Source organism: Homalodisca vitripennis, chromosome 3 (genome assembly GCF_021130785.1).
Source record: "Homalodisca vitripennis isolate AUS2020 chromosome 3, UT_GWSS_2.1, whole genome shotgun sequence".
NCBI classification, from domain to species: Eukaryota; Metazoa; Arthropoda; class Insecta; order Hemiptera; family Cicadellidae; genus Homalodisca; species Homalodisca vitripennis.
The window spans coordinates 113,347,046-113,358,959 of NC_060209.1; the positions used below are offsets into that span (position 1 = coordinate 113,347,046).

The following is an 11,914-nucleotide window of genomic DNA, read 5'->3' on the forward strand; positions in this document are numbered from 1 at the left end:
TGAAATCGTTGGGGCTATTCAGTTAAATACATGGAATAGAGAGAAATACGATTTAGTATTTCGTGGCAGGCTATTTATTAAATTTTCCCCACTCTCTCAATTCAGGGTCCCAAATAACTGCTCTGCAAACTAAAAGTTCAACTATTCGGTTATCGTTTAAGAGATCTTTCAGTTGCTGTTGCTTTATTTCTGGGGCGTTATGTATACGATTTAAAATATATGCTTATAACGTCCTATTATTATATCCGGCAGCAAAGCCATGAGTTAGTGTTAGCGATATAATAAAAAATACAATTAAATAATAAACAAATTGATCAATAATCTTTACAGAATTTACTTAATTTTACCAAGCATACAATTATTAAATTTAAGTCTTACGCCAAAATGACGTTACTTTGCTCACCTGAAATGAGACGATATAAAACTTTGTTTATTTAAATCTATTAACATAACACTTAAGAATATAAATAATTTAAAAACATTGAGAAGTTAATAAACAAATAATTTCATTATATCCAAAATTTTATTCATCTTTGATGGAACGGTTTTTATTACATTCCAAAATTGGAAACGTGTCTTCTTTACGTTTACAAAGTACTGGGTCAAAAATGACAAATCTACACTAAAGGCAATTTACAAGATACGAAGCTTACAGGTTATACTATACGCATCTCCGCTATTATGGACCCTTTTGTGTTTGCGGTGAGATATCGGAATGAATGGATAGGTATATAGTTTTAAAGCCATTTAACTTATTAGACTAATAGGATTCCTGACATTTTGAACGTTCAAAATACTAATCCTGACAAATCATCCATTGTCAATAACAAAACTATTAAAAAATAGTTTTTATCACCTTGTATCTCTGTAAATAGCTTAGTAAAAAGTCGTTTTCCATAAACATTTCAATAGAAATACTGTTAGCAATGCATGATTCGTTTTAAAAGTTCACAGGGTTTTAAATAACTTTGCGTTTGACGAACTGAGATTTCCTTCTTTCTATCACACTAGGTGTTTTATTTTTACCTACAATTTTGAACCCCGGAAAAAAATTACATTTCTTCCTAAAACTGCCTAATTGGAAGACTAAGAGGACCTCTGAAGTTCTGAAGAGTAAATTCTTCCATTTGTTTACCACGCTATCCCAGGTAATCTATAAATCAAAAATCTAAAAATCCTAATTGGTCTTAGCAAGTTTGATCTGGGACTCTTTTCCACAAGTACAGCTATTCCATGTTACATACAGATTTGTGATGTATATGGAGATTCCATCTAATACAATAACCTACATCTGACTTCTACATTCACTATCGATTAATAAAATTACTCTTATACAGTCAGTAATAGAAAAAAGTGTTTTTAATTTTAAAGAAAACCTTTCCATGAATTATTTTAAATCTTATGTTATACCCTTCTAGAGTAATACAAAATACAATTATGGACTTATGACATGTAGTTATTTGTTGTACTATTTTCGTAATTGAAAGAGTATAATTGTTACTACGGGTAAGTTAATTTTACTTTCAATAAAAACAATTATTTCATTACATGTTTAGAAAAATAAACTGCATGAGTTAGTAGTATTCTAGTAAGATTCTCAATATAGGATGGCCAGGTGCATATCCATGCTCGCTGTTATTTTGAAGAGTCAGTAGTGTTCTAGTAAGATTCTCAATACGGGATGGCCAGGTGCGATATCTATACTTCGTTGTTATTGCGAAGAGTTAGTAGTGCTCAAGTAAGCTAATCAAGACGTGATTACCAGGTTCGTGTTCAAGCTCGTTGCTATAGCGAAGAGTTAGTAATGTTCTAATAAGCTAATCAAGACGTGATGGCTAGATACGTGTCCGAGCTCATTGCTATGGTCAAGAGTTAGTAGTGTTCTGGTAATTTAATCAAGACGTGATGGCCAGGTTCGTGTTCAAGCTCGTTGCTATAGCGAAGAGTTAGTAATGTTCTAATAAGCTAATCAAGACGTGATGGCTAGGTTCGTGTCCATGCTCATTGCTATGGTCAAGAGTTAGTAGTGTTCTTGTAAGCTAATCAAGACGTGATGGCTAGGTGCGTGTCCAAGCTCGTTGCTATAGCGAAGAGTTAGTAATGTTCTAATAAGCTAATCAAGACGTGATGGCTAGGTTCGTGTCCATGCTCATTGCTATGGTCAAGAGTTAGTAGTGTTCTTGTAAGCTAATCAAGACGTGATGGCTAGGTGCGTGTCCAAGCTCATTGTTATTGCGATGGTGACTGCTAAACTCATTCCCCTTACGATCATCTTTTTAGAAGTCATATAACTACAGATTTATAAAGTTGCACAATGCATAGAAGTCACGTATCACGACTGAGTTATAAATATGCTCATGACGGTAATACCAGACCTTGACTAGTCCATGAAAGAAGGCCTTGTTCAAAGGCTGGTAATCGAAAAACAGTCGATCCTATTAACTCGACAAAGCACTATTGACAAAGCCATTATCTATGGTGAGATGGCAGATTGACCCTGAGGAGGTCATGCTCAGTATTGCTGCACGATTCGAGCCGTCAACATGAAGACTTCCATCGTCCTAACATGTGTGTGTGTATGCATGCTACTTCTGATTCAGCCGGGTGAGTCCAGATTTTAGTAATTATAATTATGATCGAAACAAAGTAACGAAAAATCGACTTATTATATTCGTGTACAAACAGTTTCAGATAAATTCTAAAGAATTTTGCACTACGTTTGCACTAATATGAGATAATAAATATAGAGCAAATAGTAATTACCATTCGGTAGTCATACTCATATAATAATGTAATACTTTTAAACAGGTTCTTACAGTGATAACATATCCTTACATGATAAAGTCACTTGGTAAATATATGTAAATAGACACCACCGTTTTAACTCAACTGAGAACATATAAATAAAGTTTGAAATGCTGTTTGAAATAACACAAAATATAAGGTAAATGTGAGAAAAATGACAAATATGATTCATTGGTTGGAATAAAACGTTTTTCTTATTTCAAATATTTAAAATTAGTATCATTGAATCATTCCTAGTACATTGACATAATGTTTGGAAATGTTTTTCGACATAATGTTTAAACGAGTTTTTTTAGAACAAACTGATTTTATATGTATGTATATGTATATATATATATATATATATATATATATATATATATATATATATATATATATATATATATATTATGAGGTTCAGTAGAAGAGAGTGCTTAACAGCACTAACTCTGCTTCAAAACATAAAGACATATCTAATTTGTATTTAATTCATATCTCAGGTTGTACACATGCATATAAATATTGAAGAAGAGCTCTTAGTTTAATAGCCCATTAATACTTCTTCGCCATTTGCTATTATCAAAATGATTCAAAAGTATATACAATAGCAAAAACGTTAGGGTTTCTTCTTATAAATACTTTTGTATCTATTTTGCTAACGGTAATTATTTAAGGTTTCTTCATGTTTATAGACAGAAATAATGGTCAAGAATATATTTATGACGAAACTAAAATAAGAAGGTTCATGTAATTCAAATTGGCGTGATGCTACAAATTTATTTGGCACAACGAGCAATGAAAAATCTAGAAAAATATAGGTTTGCAAACTTTTCTATTGACAGTACTTTCTGGATTTAAAATAATATTACTGAACTCAAACTTCTGGCAATTTAATGAAAGATATTATTAAATACGGCATTACTCTGAGATCTGTGTTAGAGCATTAGGTGTTTAATTATATCAAAATCATGTCTCATAACATAGTCACTTATTTTTTGTGATTTTTTCTTATAAAAGAAAATATTGAAATTGAATATCAATATTCTCCAAAGTATAGCCTGTCTTTGAGTAAAAGGACTAGATATCTCAATGATACTATAATTTTTACATACCGAATTAATAGGGTAACCTAAAAAAGGTAGGTTACCATAGCAAACTTTTTCTAAGAAGGAAACAATTTTGAATTACTCACATAAAGATGATTATCGCTTATTAGTTGTCTCAAAATTTGTCTAAATACGTAATTTAAAATGTATGTATATATATATATATATATATATATATATATATATATATATATTAAATACTTGTATCAGTTGTATTGCTTGTTATTTCAACACAGTATAATATTTCTTTAATTACATGACTTGATTAACTAATAACATGGTAACTACACTATTTAAAAAAAAAAACTTAAAAATAGTGTGTTGCATATAAAATGTTGAAATGATCTTTCTTGCGAAAATTTACAAGAAAAATTACATAGAATAACTGTTTGTATTTTAACATTGATCTAATACATAAAGTTGAATTGTTTCAGTTAAGCCGGAGTTTGATAATAAATTCATATAAACGTGTATGATAAACCAAGTATCTCTAATATGTAATATGCAATACAATAAATTGCGCACAGCCACTTGTACGTATTTGTTTGTGAATACAGGTGTTACCCAAGTGTTTTATGTTTGTTGTTCGAGTCTTGTCAGTATCATATTACATGACGTATCATAAGACGTCACGAAGATATAGTAACACTGTCATTTAAAAGTATTATATTAAAAATATAAATTACGAGTGTCCGAACCAATACCATGTGCCAATCAGTCTTGGTACAAATCAATATAAATTTATAATGGTGGTGTACTCAAATTTGTTTTCAGATGAACATATTTTGAGTTTTATTTTACTTTTAACATTTATTGTTAGTTAATTTTTTATTATATTATTTATTTACACTATTTCTTAAAATTGTAGTTCCGACTGGGACACACGCTGTCCTTAAGAGCCAGCTGTAGTAAAATAACCATCAGTTTTCCCCATAACAAATTTTAAATCTCATGCTGTTTTTTTCCATTATTTTTGTATCATAGCGTTATGGGAGATGTGTTGTTTGAAATATATAATTAATTCGCATCCAAACGCTTTTAGGTTTTTTATTAAGTTTATATGTATTGAATGTTTAAACATTGAAGTACTAAAATGTTTGAGGTGTTTTCTGACTAACCCACAAAAGCTAAACAGCATTTAGACGTGTATTAATTAATTTGTTTTTAAAATGAGACACCGCCTATAATTTTAAGACATTGTTCTAATAGGTAAATATGTGATAGATCATTTTACTTCAACTGGCTGGATCTTAAGGTGTTAAATCAATTTCTTTACAATCCTTCAGTGTTATTAAAAAGGAATCTCAACAGATAAAATAAAATAATATAATATATATACACATACGACTTTTTAGTAATGTATGGTTAGTGAAATGTATAGACAATTAATATATATACATATATATATATATACATATATATATATATATACAGGGTGTTTGAAAAGTATGGGTACGGCTTAATATTTTAAAAACCATAGGAGATAACATCTATAAACTTTGCATAGTGTCATATGGTATGTAAACTATTTTTCCTTGCTATTACCATGACATGCCAACCATGGGGGACGGCCCACAGAGGAAAACATGGAAATCTTAAATTGAAGCATGGGTCGAGTGATACCTCATTTGAAAGAGCTCACTTAGTAGAGTTGAATGCCGCAAACCGTATCTCAAAAGGTTTATCCAATCAGAAATGGCGGGTTGTTTTAGGTACACATTGTGAAGTACATAATGCGCTGCCAAAATACCGATGTTTTTTAGTTTTATTTATTGTGTTATAAATTTATGTCATAACTTGCTAATTAATAAACGTTAGTGAAAACACATTGGATAGTAGAGTGAAACGCCGCCTACCGCATCAGAATACGACGATCCAGTCAGAAATGGCAGCGTATATATATATATATATATATATATATATATATATATATATATATATAACTTTTTTACTATCTCAAAAAAGTTAAAAGTAATTGAGTTTTGGGGAATTGTTTTAAACGAAAAACAGTCATTATCCTATTCTATACAGAATAAATTATGTGCAGTAGAAATACTTGCAAAGAAAATGTGCTCTTTTCACATATTGATAAGAAGCTTGTTGTGGAGTTTCATATATTATGAATATAGACAAATTATATTATTTATATATATATATATTATATTATATATATATATATATATATATATATATATATAATATTCAAATTATTATTAAAAACTTATTTTTTTTGATTTGTGCTGTCATTATTGTTTTATAACACTTTATTATTTGATACATACATTGTAATATGTTGCCTTTAACAGTTATGTTATGTTTTATTTGATATTCAAGAACACTATGATATAATCAATCACACTTATCATTGTTAATTAGTTAATAATTATTACAGCAAAATTAAACAAATTACATTTTTTACTTTTATTTGAGTCCAAATAAGTACTAAAATAAAAGGTAATATTTTATAAATTATTACAAAATGTTAAAGTAATATACTTTTTTATTGTTTCATGATTTCAGTAGTTCCAGAACTCGTACTGTCAATGTATTACATTGTTTATATGCAAAAACAAAAAAGGATAACATTTTCAATATAAAATATTTCTTTTCTTCCTCAGGTGAGGCAGGACAAAGCCAGTCGAAGGTTCCACAGGTAAAGTCTATTTTACAACTTGTTATTTTAGGACATTGGATTTAGAATGAATAATTTTTATTATTATATTAATAATAACATTTAATAAAATTCAATCAAACTGCCAATGTAATTTAGTAATGTTAAAATGCTTGTGGGATTATTTACAACAAATATTTTACTGTAGTATCGTAAGGAAATTATTTTTATCTAATCGTGTCTCATTAAATCTAAATTAAACACCCTAAAAGGAACGTGGATGGTGACCTCAGTTCCAATTCAATTTCCTGTAAAGCAATTTAATAAACAAATTAACTCAGAATGGAAAATGAGGGATGATTTATATGTTCTTTGGCTACAAAGAAAATTACCGTAATCTCATTTTAAATAAATAACCATCCCTCTTCTTGTACTCTGCCCTATTTAACTTTAAACCTAATTTACTGTACTTACAGTGTATTTGCGCTTCGGCAATAATAATTATAATAGCCTATGAAAAATAAATGTAATTTTACAAAACATTATTAGATTTTATAATCCTTAATCCTAATAAGTGTTGGGAGTAAATGCAGTGTGGTGTTACACGCAGAGATAATCGGCTTGACCAATACCTTCATCGCATTTGACGATATACTTATAACTATTAATAACCTAACCTTTTGAATGTTTTCATGGAATTGAGTTATATGAACCTGCACAGAAGGAAGCGATACTTTCTCCGTAACGGGTCTGCACAAAGACACTAACCAAAACAAGCAGAGTAAATGTACACAACGTGAAATACGAATGGTGTAAACGAGGTTGAAGATTACCAGGTGCGACCAAATTTGTCTCGTTGAACAACAAACTTCTGTCGACTACATTCTGCAGTGTGTGTAGTTAGCGTTACTAGGCTCATGGTAAACGTTCTACCGGCTTACCGAACATGAACTATTACGACCGTCCTAGGAGTTTCTCCACAGAAATGAGAATACGTGGACCAACCAGTTTTTTAATAAAAAAAACAAGCTCATTCACAGACAGTCTATATGGCCTTTTTAAATGTTTTTTCTATAAAACAATGCGGCATGTGAACCTTGTTCAGTAGCGAAATAACTCATTTCTCATGGAGGAGTTGCCAAACTCCTCAGCTATTATGAAATTACTCAACTATTTTTTAACTGTTACATAATAATAAGTATAATAAGTGAAATATTTTGAATAATTTACGGGTAAAACTCTAAACGAGTGTTCAGTCCTGTTTCTAGAAATATTTGATAGTTCAATAATAGGTTTACTTTTAAAACTTTCATAAAATAAACGTTGAAATAGAAACAGTGCAAAATGGGTTGTTAACAGCAGTTCAAATACGTTTCTACACGTATTTACACATGTAAACAATCACCAAGCAATCTGGTAACAATTGCGAAATCTGTGCGTGGATGTACTCGTAGAATTCTGAACAGAACACCCTCTCTCATTACTCTAAATTCTTTAACGTTATTTCATTTTGTAATAAGTACTATAAAATATAAAAGCCAATTTTATAATAATAATTTTGGTTTGTATTGTTTTAAAGTATACCTACTTTTGGGCCGCACGGTGATGAATTTAGTAATATCCACGAGATCTAATAATAAATAACCATCATTTACCAACAATTTTATATCTTAGGTATGAAATCAGGTTAAGAAGTAATATTAATAATAAATAACTGATATATATATATATATATATATATATATATATATATATATATATATATATATATATATATATTACATGTTGCTCTGTATGCTTCATTTGCTTCACAGAACAACGGTTACAATTCAAATAATATATTGTGGAATATATGGTTTGAAAAGACCAATAATAGAATATAACAGTCATAGTTTTCATGATGGGAAGAAAAGTGAGTAAAGTTCAAACCATCACAATAATTGTAACTGTAACTATAGTCTCATTAAGATGACAGAATAGATGATGAATAAATCTTGAAATTACACAAAATGTCACATCCACATTTCTTTATAGGATTTAACTTACACATCTCAGTGTATTTCGTTCAATTTGAAAGTATAACGTATACTGGTGTAAGTGGGGTCTTTTTGTTTACTATAAGACCAATTATTGCGTAATCGAACTCATAAGGAACTTTTTTTATGGGGTTACTAAAATCTTAAGAAGAGAGTAGTATATATCTTTCTGATTCTGTGTTTTATTAAACTTTATTAAGAATGTTTTAATAAAATGGACGAAAATTCAAGCTAAATTAGATATTCATGTAAAACTAGTATACAGTCAGTCTATTGTGTAATATTAAGTGTGAGTTTACAGAGAGAACAAGTACACAGAATGGTGATTTAGTATTATTGATCCGTAATAGCAAAGCCTATTTATCGGTAAAAATAGTTTCACAGCTATAATTAACTTTCCAAGTAACTAAAGTTATTATTTTCAGGAATTTAATCACAAAGAAACATTATGTTCATCCTCATAGCAATCTATACTGCGGCTCGACCAAAGATAAAATTGTCCTAAATACAGTTGTAAAAGTTATGTGCCTTGTACACTTACCAGTTATATAAGATTTAACGCTGTATATAAATTATAAGCATTGAAATAATTCATGTTTATATTCTAGATATGTGCACCGGGGTCTACATTCAAGGAGGCCTGCAACACCTGTAACTGTAACGACCTTGGCACCTCCAAGACATGCACCAGGGAACTGTGTGACCCCTGACAGTTTGGTGGTTGACTTACATACCACAGTATTACTATAACCTTATATATATCTTCGCTTTCATGATATTTCGCAAAAATAAAATAATACACATTTCTACTTTCTTTGTGTTTCAAATAACATTTCTATGCTTGAATTTGTACTTATACTATAGCAACTCTTATTAAATATAACAATTGAAAAGGAGCATAGAGTTTGTGCTCATTTTAAATATACCAAAACCCAAAGGATATCCTTTAAACATTTTTTTTATTATTTTAATTAGTGTAGAAGTTGTTAATTCTAATATTTGTTTTATGTATCATTTATAAGCACTTAAAAAAATACACTTCTGTAATTTTCAACTCTCTTATTACATGTTAGGTATTATAAATGTGCTTATAACGTTTTAAAAATATCTTTTATTTACTTAAATAGACAGTAATATATGTGTAATTGCCATTTATGATACCAAAATTGCAGCCCAATAGTTGTAAGTTAATAGTAATTTAAAGGTAATTTCTAATTTCTATGCAGTGCATCGCTATTTCTGAAAAAAAGTAGAGCTTTATATACATACATAAATGATTATACGTTTAAAGTTATTTGAAACAATAACTCAACTTAAACATTAATTTGGTACATTGCACTCATAAACTTTTATTGTCATAATGAATACTTATCTGGTAGTATATTTATTAGTTATATAGTAAACAACTCCCATAGCGTAAATACCTGTAGGTAGTACAACCAGTTCCACGATACCAAGTAAGAGAACACTTAAACCAGGTTTAAGGACGCTTACGACTAGAACTGACTCAGTCTATTTTAATATTCAATATACACTGAAATAAATGAGCCATAACCAGTATACCGTTATTATATAATATCGTCTTGGTCTTTATCGTCCTAGTTTGTGCTGATAGATTAGCGTATATTGAGAACCATCATACTACGATATTTGAGGTGTCTGTATAAAAGTACAATTTGCCTAAATTGTGCGTGTCTTCTGAAATCCAATTTGAATAAAACATCCTAGTTAATATTTAGCAATTGTCTCTACGAATTTTTATGACAAAAATAGCAAATTTTTTATATAGTTTTTATTATGAAACTGTACACATTTACGCTACTGAAATAGCTTACAATATACTCGAAAGGTTGCGTATTGAGGTTTATTTCCCCTTGTAACATGTGGAAATAATGTGAGACTGTTTTCGTGTCTTTGTCTGACTACAAGTAACATGATTCTGTTGATTTTGAATTCTCTAATTTTACATAGATCCGTTGTTTTTTTAAATTATTTTATATTTATTTTGCCAAACTAAATATTTCATTACATAAAGTTACCCTCCTACCTAGTCCATCTTGTAAAACAAAAACATGTGGTTATAATGTGGTTACTCTGTATATAAAAGTAAGAAGCCAAAACTAACTCTTAACTATTTTTCCAACTTTCTGTTCGATAACTAAGAATATTGATATTTTACATATGTACGCCTCATGGCTTTACAAAATTAAAAATTTTTAATAATTTAAAACATAGATAGGGGCTTAAATGTGGTAGCTACGCCTAAAAGATATATTTTGTTTTCTAGCTCTAAACCGACAAATAAAGACTTTTCATAGAGATTAACCACCTCGGTCTAAAATTGGGTAATAAATTATACCACCCCTAATAAATTGCATATATTTTTTATCTTCCCAAAGGCTTATAAATGGCATTTCAATTACGAGCGTCATGCTAATACAATTTTTAAAGAATTTTAAACGCCTATAGTAACTGCAAGAATTAACATCTAGAAGAATTAAATTTTGTGTATCAACCTCCCATGTGTATTATGCCCTCAACACATTAACGACAACGGAAATACTTTAGACCAAAACTAGATTAAATTAATCGATTACTTTTAGACTGAAAAGTAGACTACATAAGAAACTACACATATACCTTCATGGTCGAAGCAACAACGTAAACGCTAGTATGGCACCAGACAACGTCTTAGACCGAAAATAGATAACAATGACCTACGTACGTAAACATTTTCTTGATGAAGACAATGAGGCCAACGCTACCACGGCGTCTATAATCCCGTAGTCCAGAAGTAGATACCTACGTATGTGTATCCTTTTTTGGTTGGACAATAATACAAGGACTACCGGAAGAAGTCGTTTTTGACCAAAGTAGATTTCTTTAGGACGACTAACAGTATAATAGTTATCTTAATCGCGGCAGCAACGAAAGCGCTACTGGTAGTATTCACATTTCGACCAAAGCAGGCAATTCGGAACAACGTATTGTATGCAGCAATTTCTTTATCGCGACAACAATGCAAACGCTACTACGGAACCGAAAGTAGCTTACACTGGAAGGATATATCAATTACCGAAATTAGTTGCTTTTGCTTTCTCCGACTGAGTATGCAATTTTCTTAGTTATTGAGACAGGTTACTTCAGGGTACTCTACTGCGGTACTTGAAATATAATTAATGAAAATTAGAAATTATATAACCTCAAATATGAACAAGTGGTATTTTTCCCTCTTAACAATGAACACTAAAATAATGCCTACCATAAACATGTCTACTTCTTACAAACTTCTAGCTCTCTATCACATGAAACCATATACACCATGACCTAATACCCAACTTGAATGTTAAAAAAAATAATTTTTAATTCAATAAAGA

At 29.9% G+C, this 11,914-nt stretch overlaps 1 protein-coding gene across 1 annotated transcript; it reads left to right on the forward strand.

Annotated features, from left to right (window-relative positions):
* Nucleotides 1-2,451: 2,451 nt before the first annotated feature.
* Nucleotides 2,452-9,434, forward strand: LOC124357328 (serine protease inhibitor I/II-like). Its single transcript, XM_046809015.1, has 3 exons — nucleotides 2,452-2,604; nucleotides 6,509-6,543; nucleotides 9,146-9,434. Exons 1-3 carry the CDS (start codon nucleotides 2,544-2,546, stop codon nucleotides 9,245-9,247), a joined length of 198 nt encoding a protein of 65 aa, XP_046664971.1. The 5' UTR covers nucleotides 2,452-2,543; the 3' UTR covers nucleotides 9,248-9,434.
* Nucleotides 9,435-11,914: the final 2,480 nt, after the last annotated feature.

Bases quoted from the DNA above. Each gene is read 5' to 3' on its own strand.
- LOC124357328 (XM_046809015.1), top strand. From the start codon at position 2,544: ATGAAGACTTCCATCGTCCTAACATGTGTGTGTGTATGCATGCTACTT. The intron at 2,605-6,508 runs GTGAGTCCAGAT...TTTCTTCCTCAG, and splicing joins GCTACTTCTGATTCAGCCGG to GTGAGGCAGGACAAAGCCAG. The intron at 6,544-9,145 runs GTAAAGTCTATT...TTTATATTCTAG, and splicing joins GCCAGTCGAAGGTTCCACAG to ATATGTGCACCGGGGTCTAC.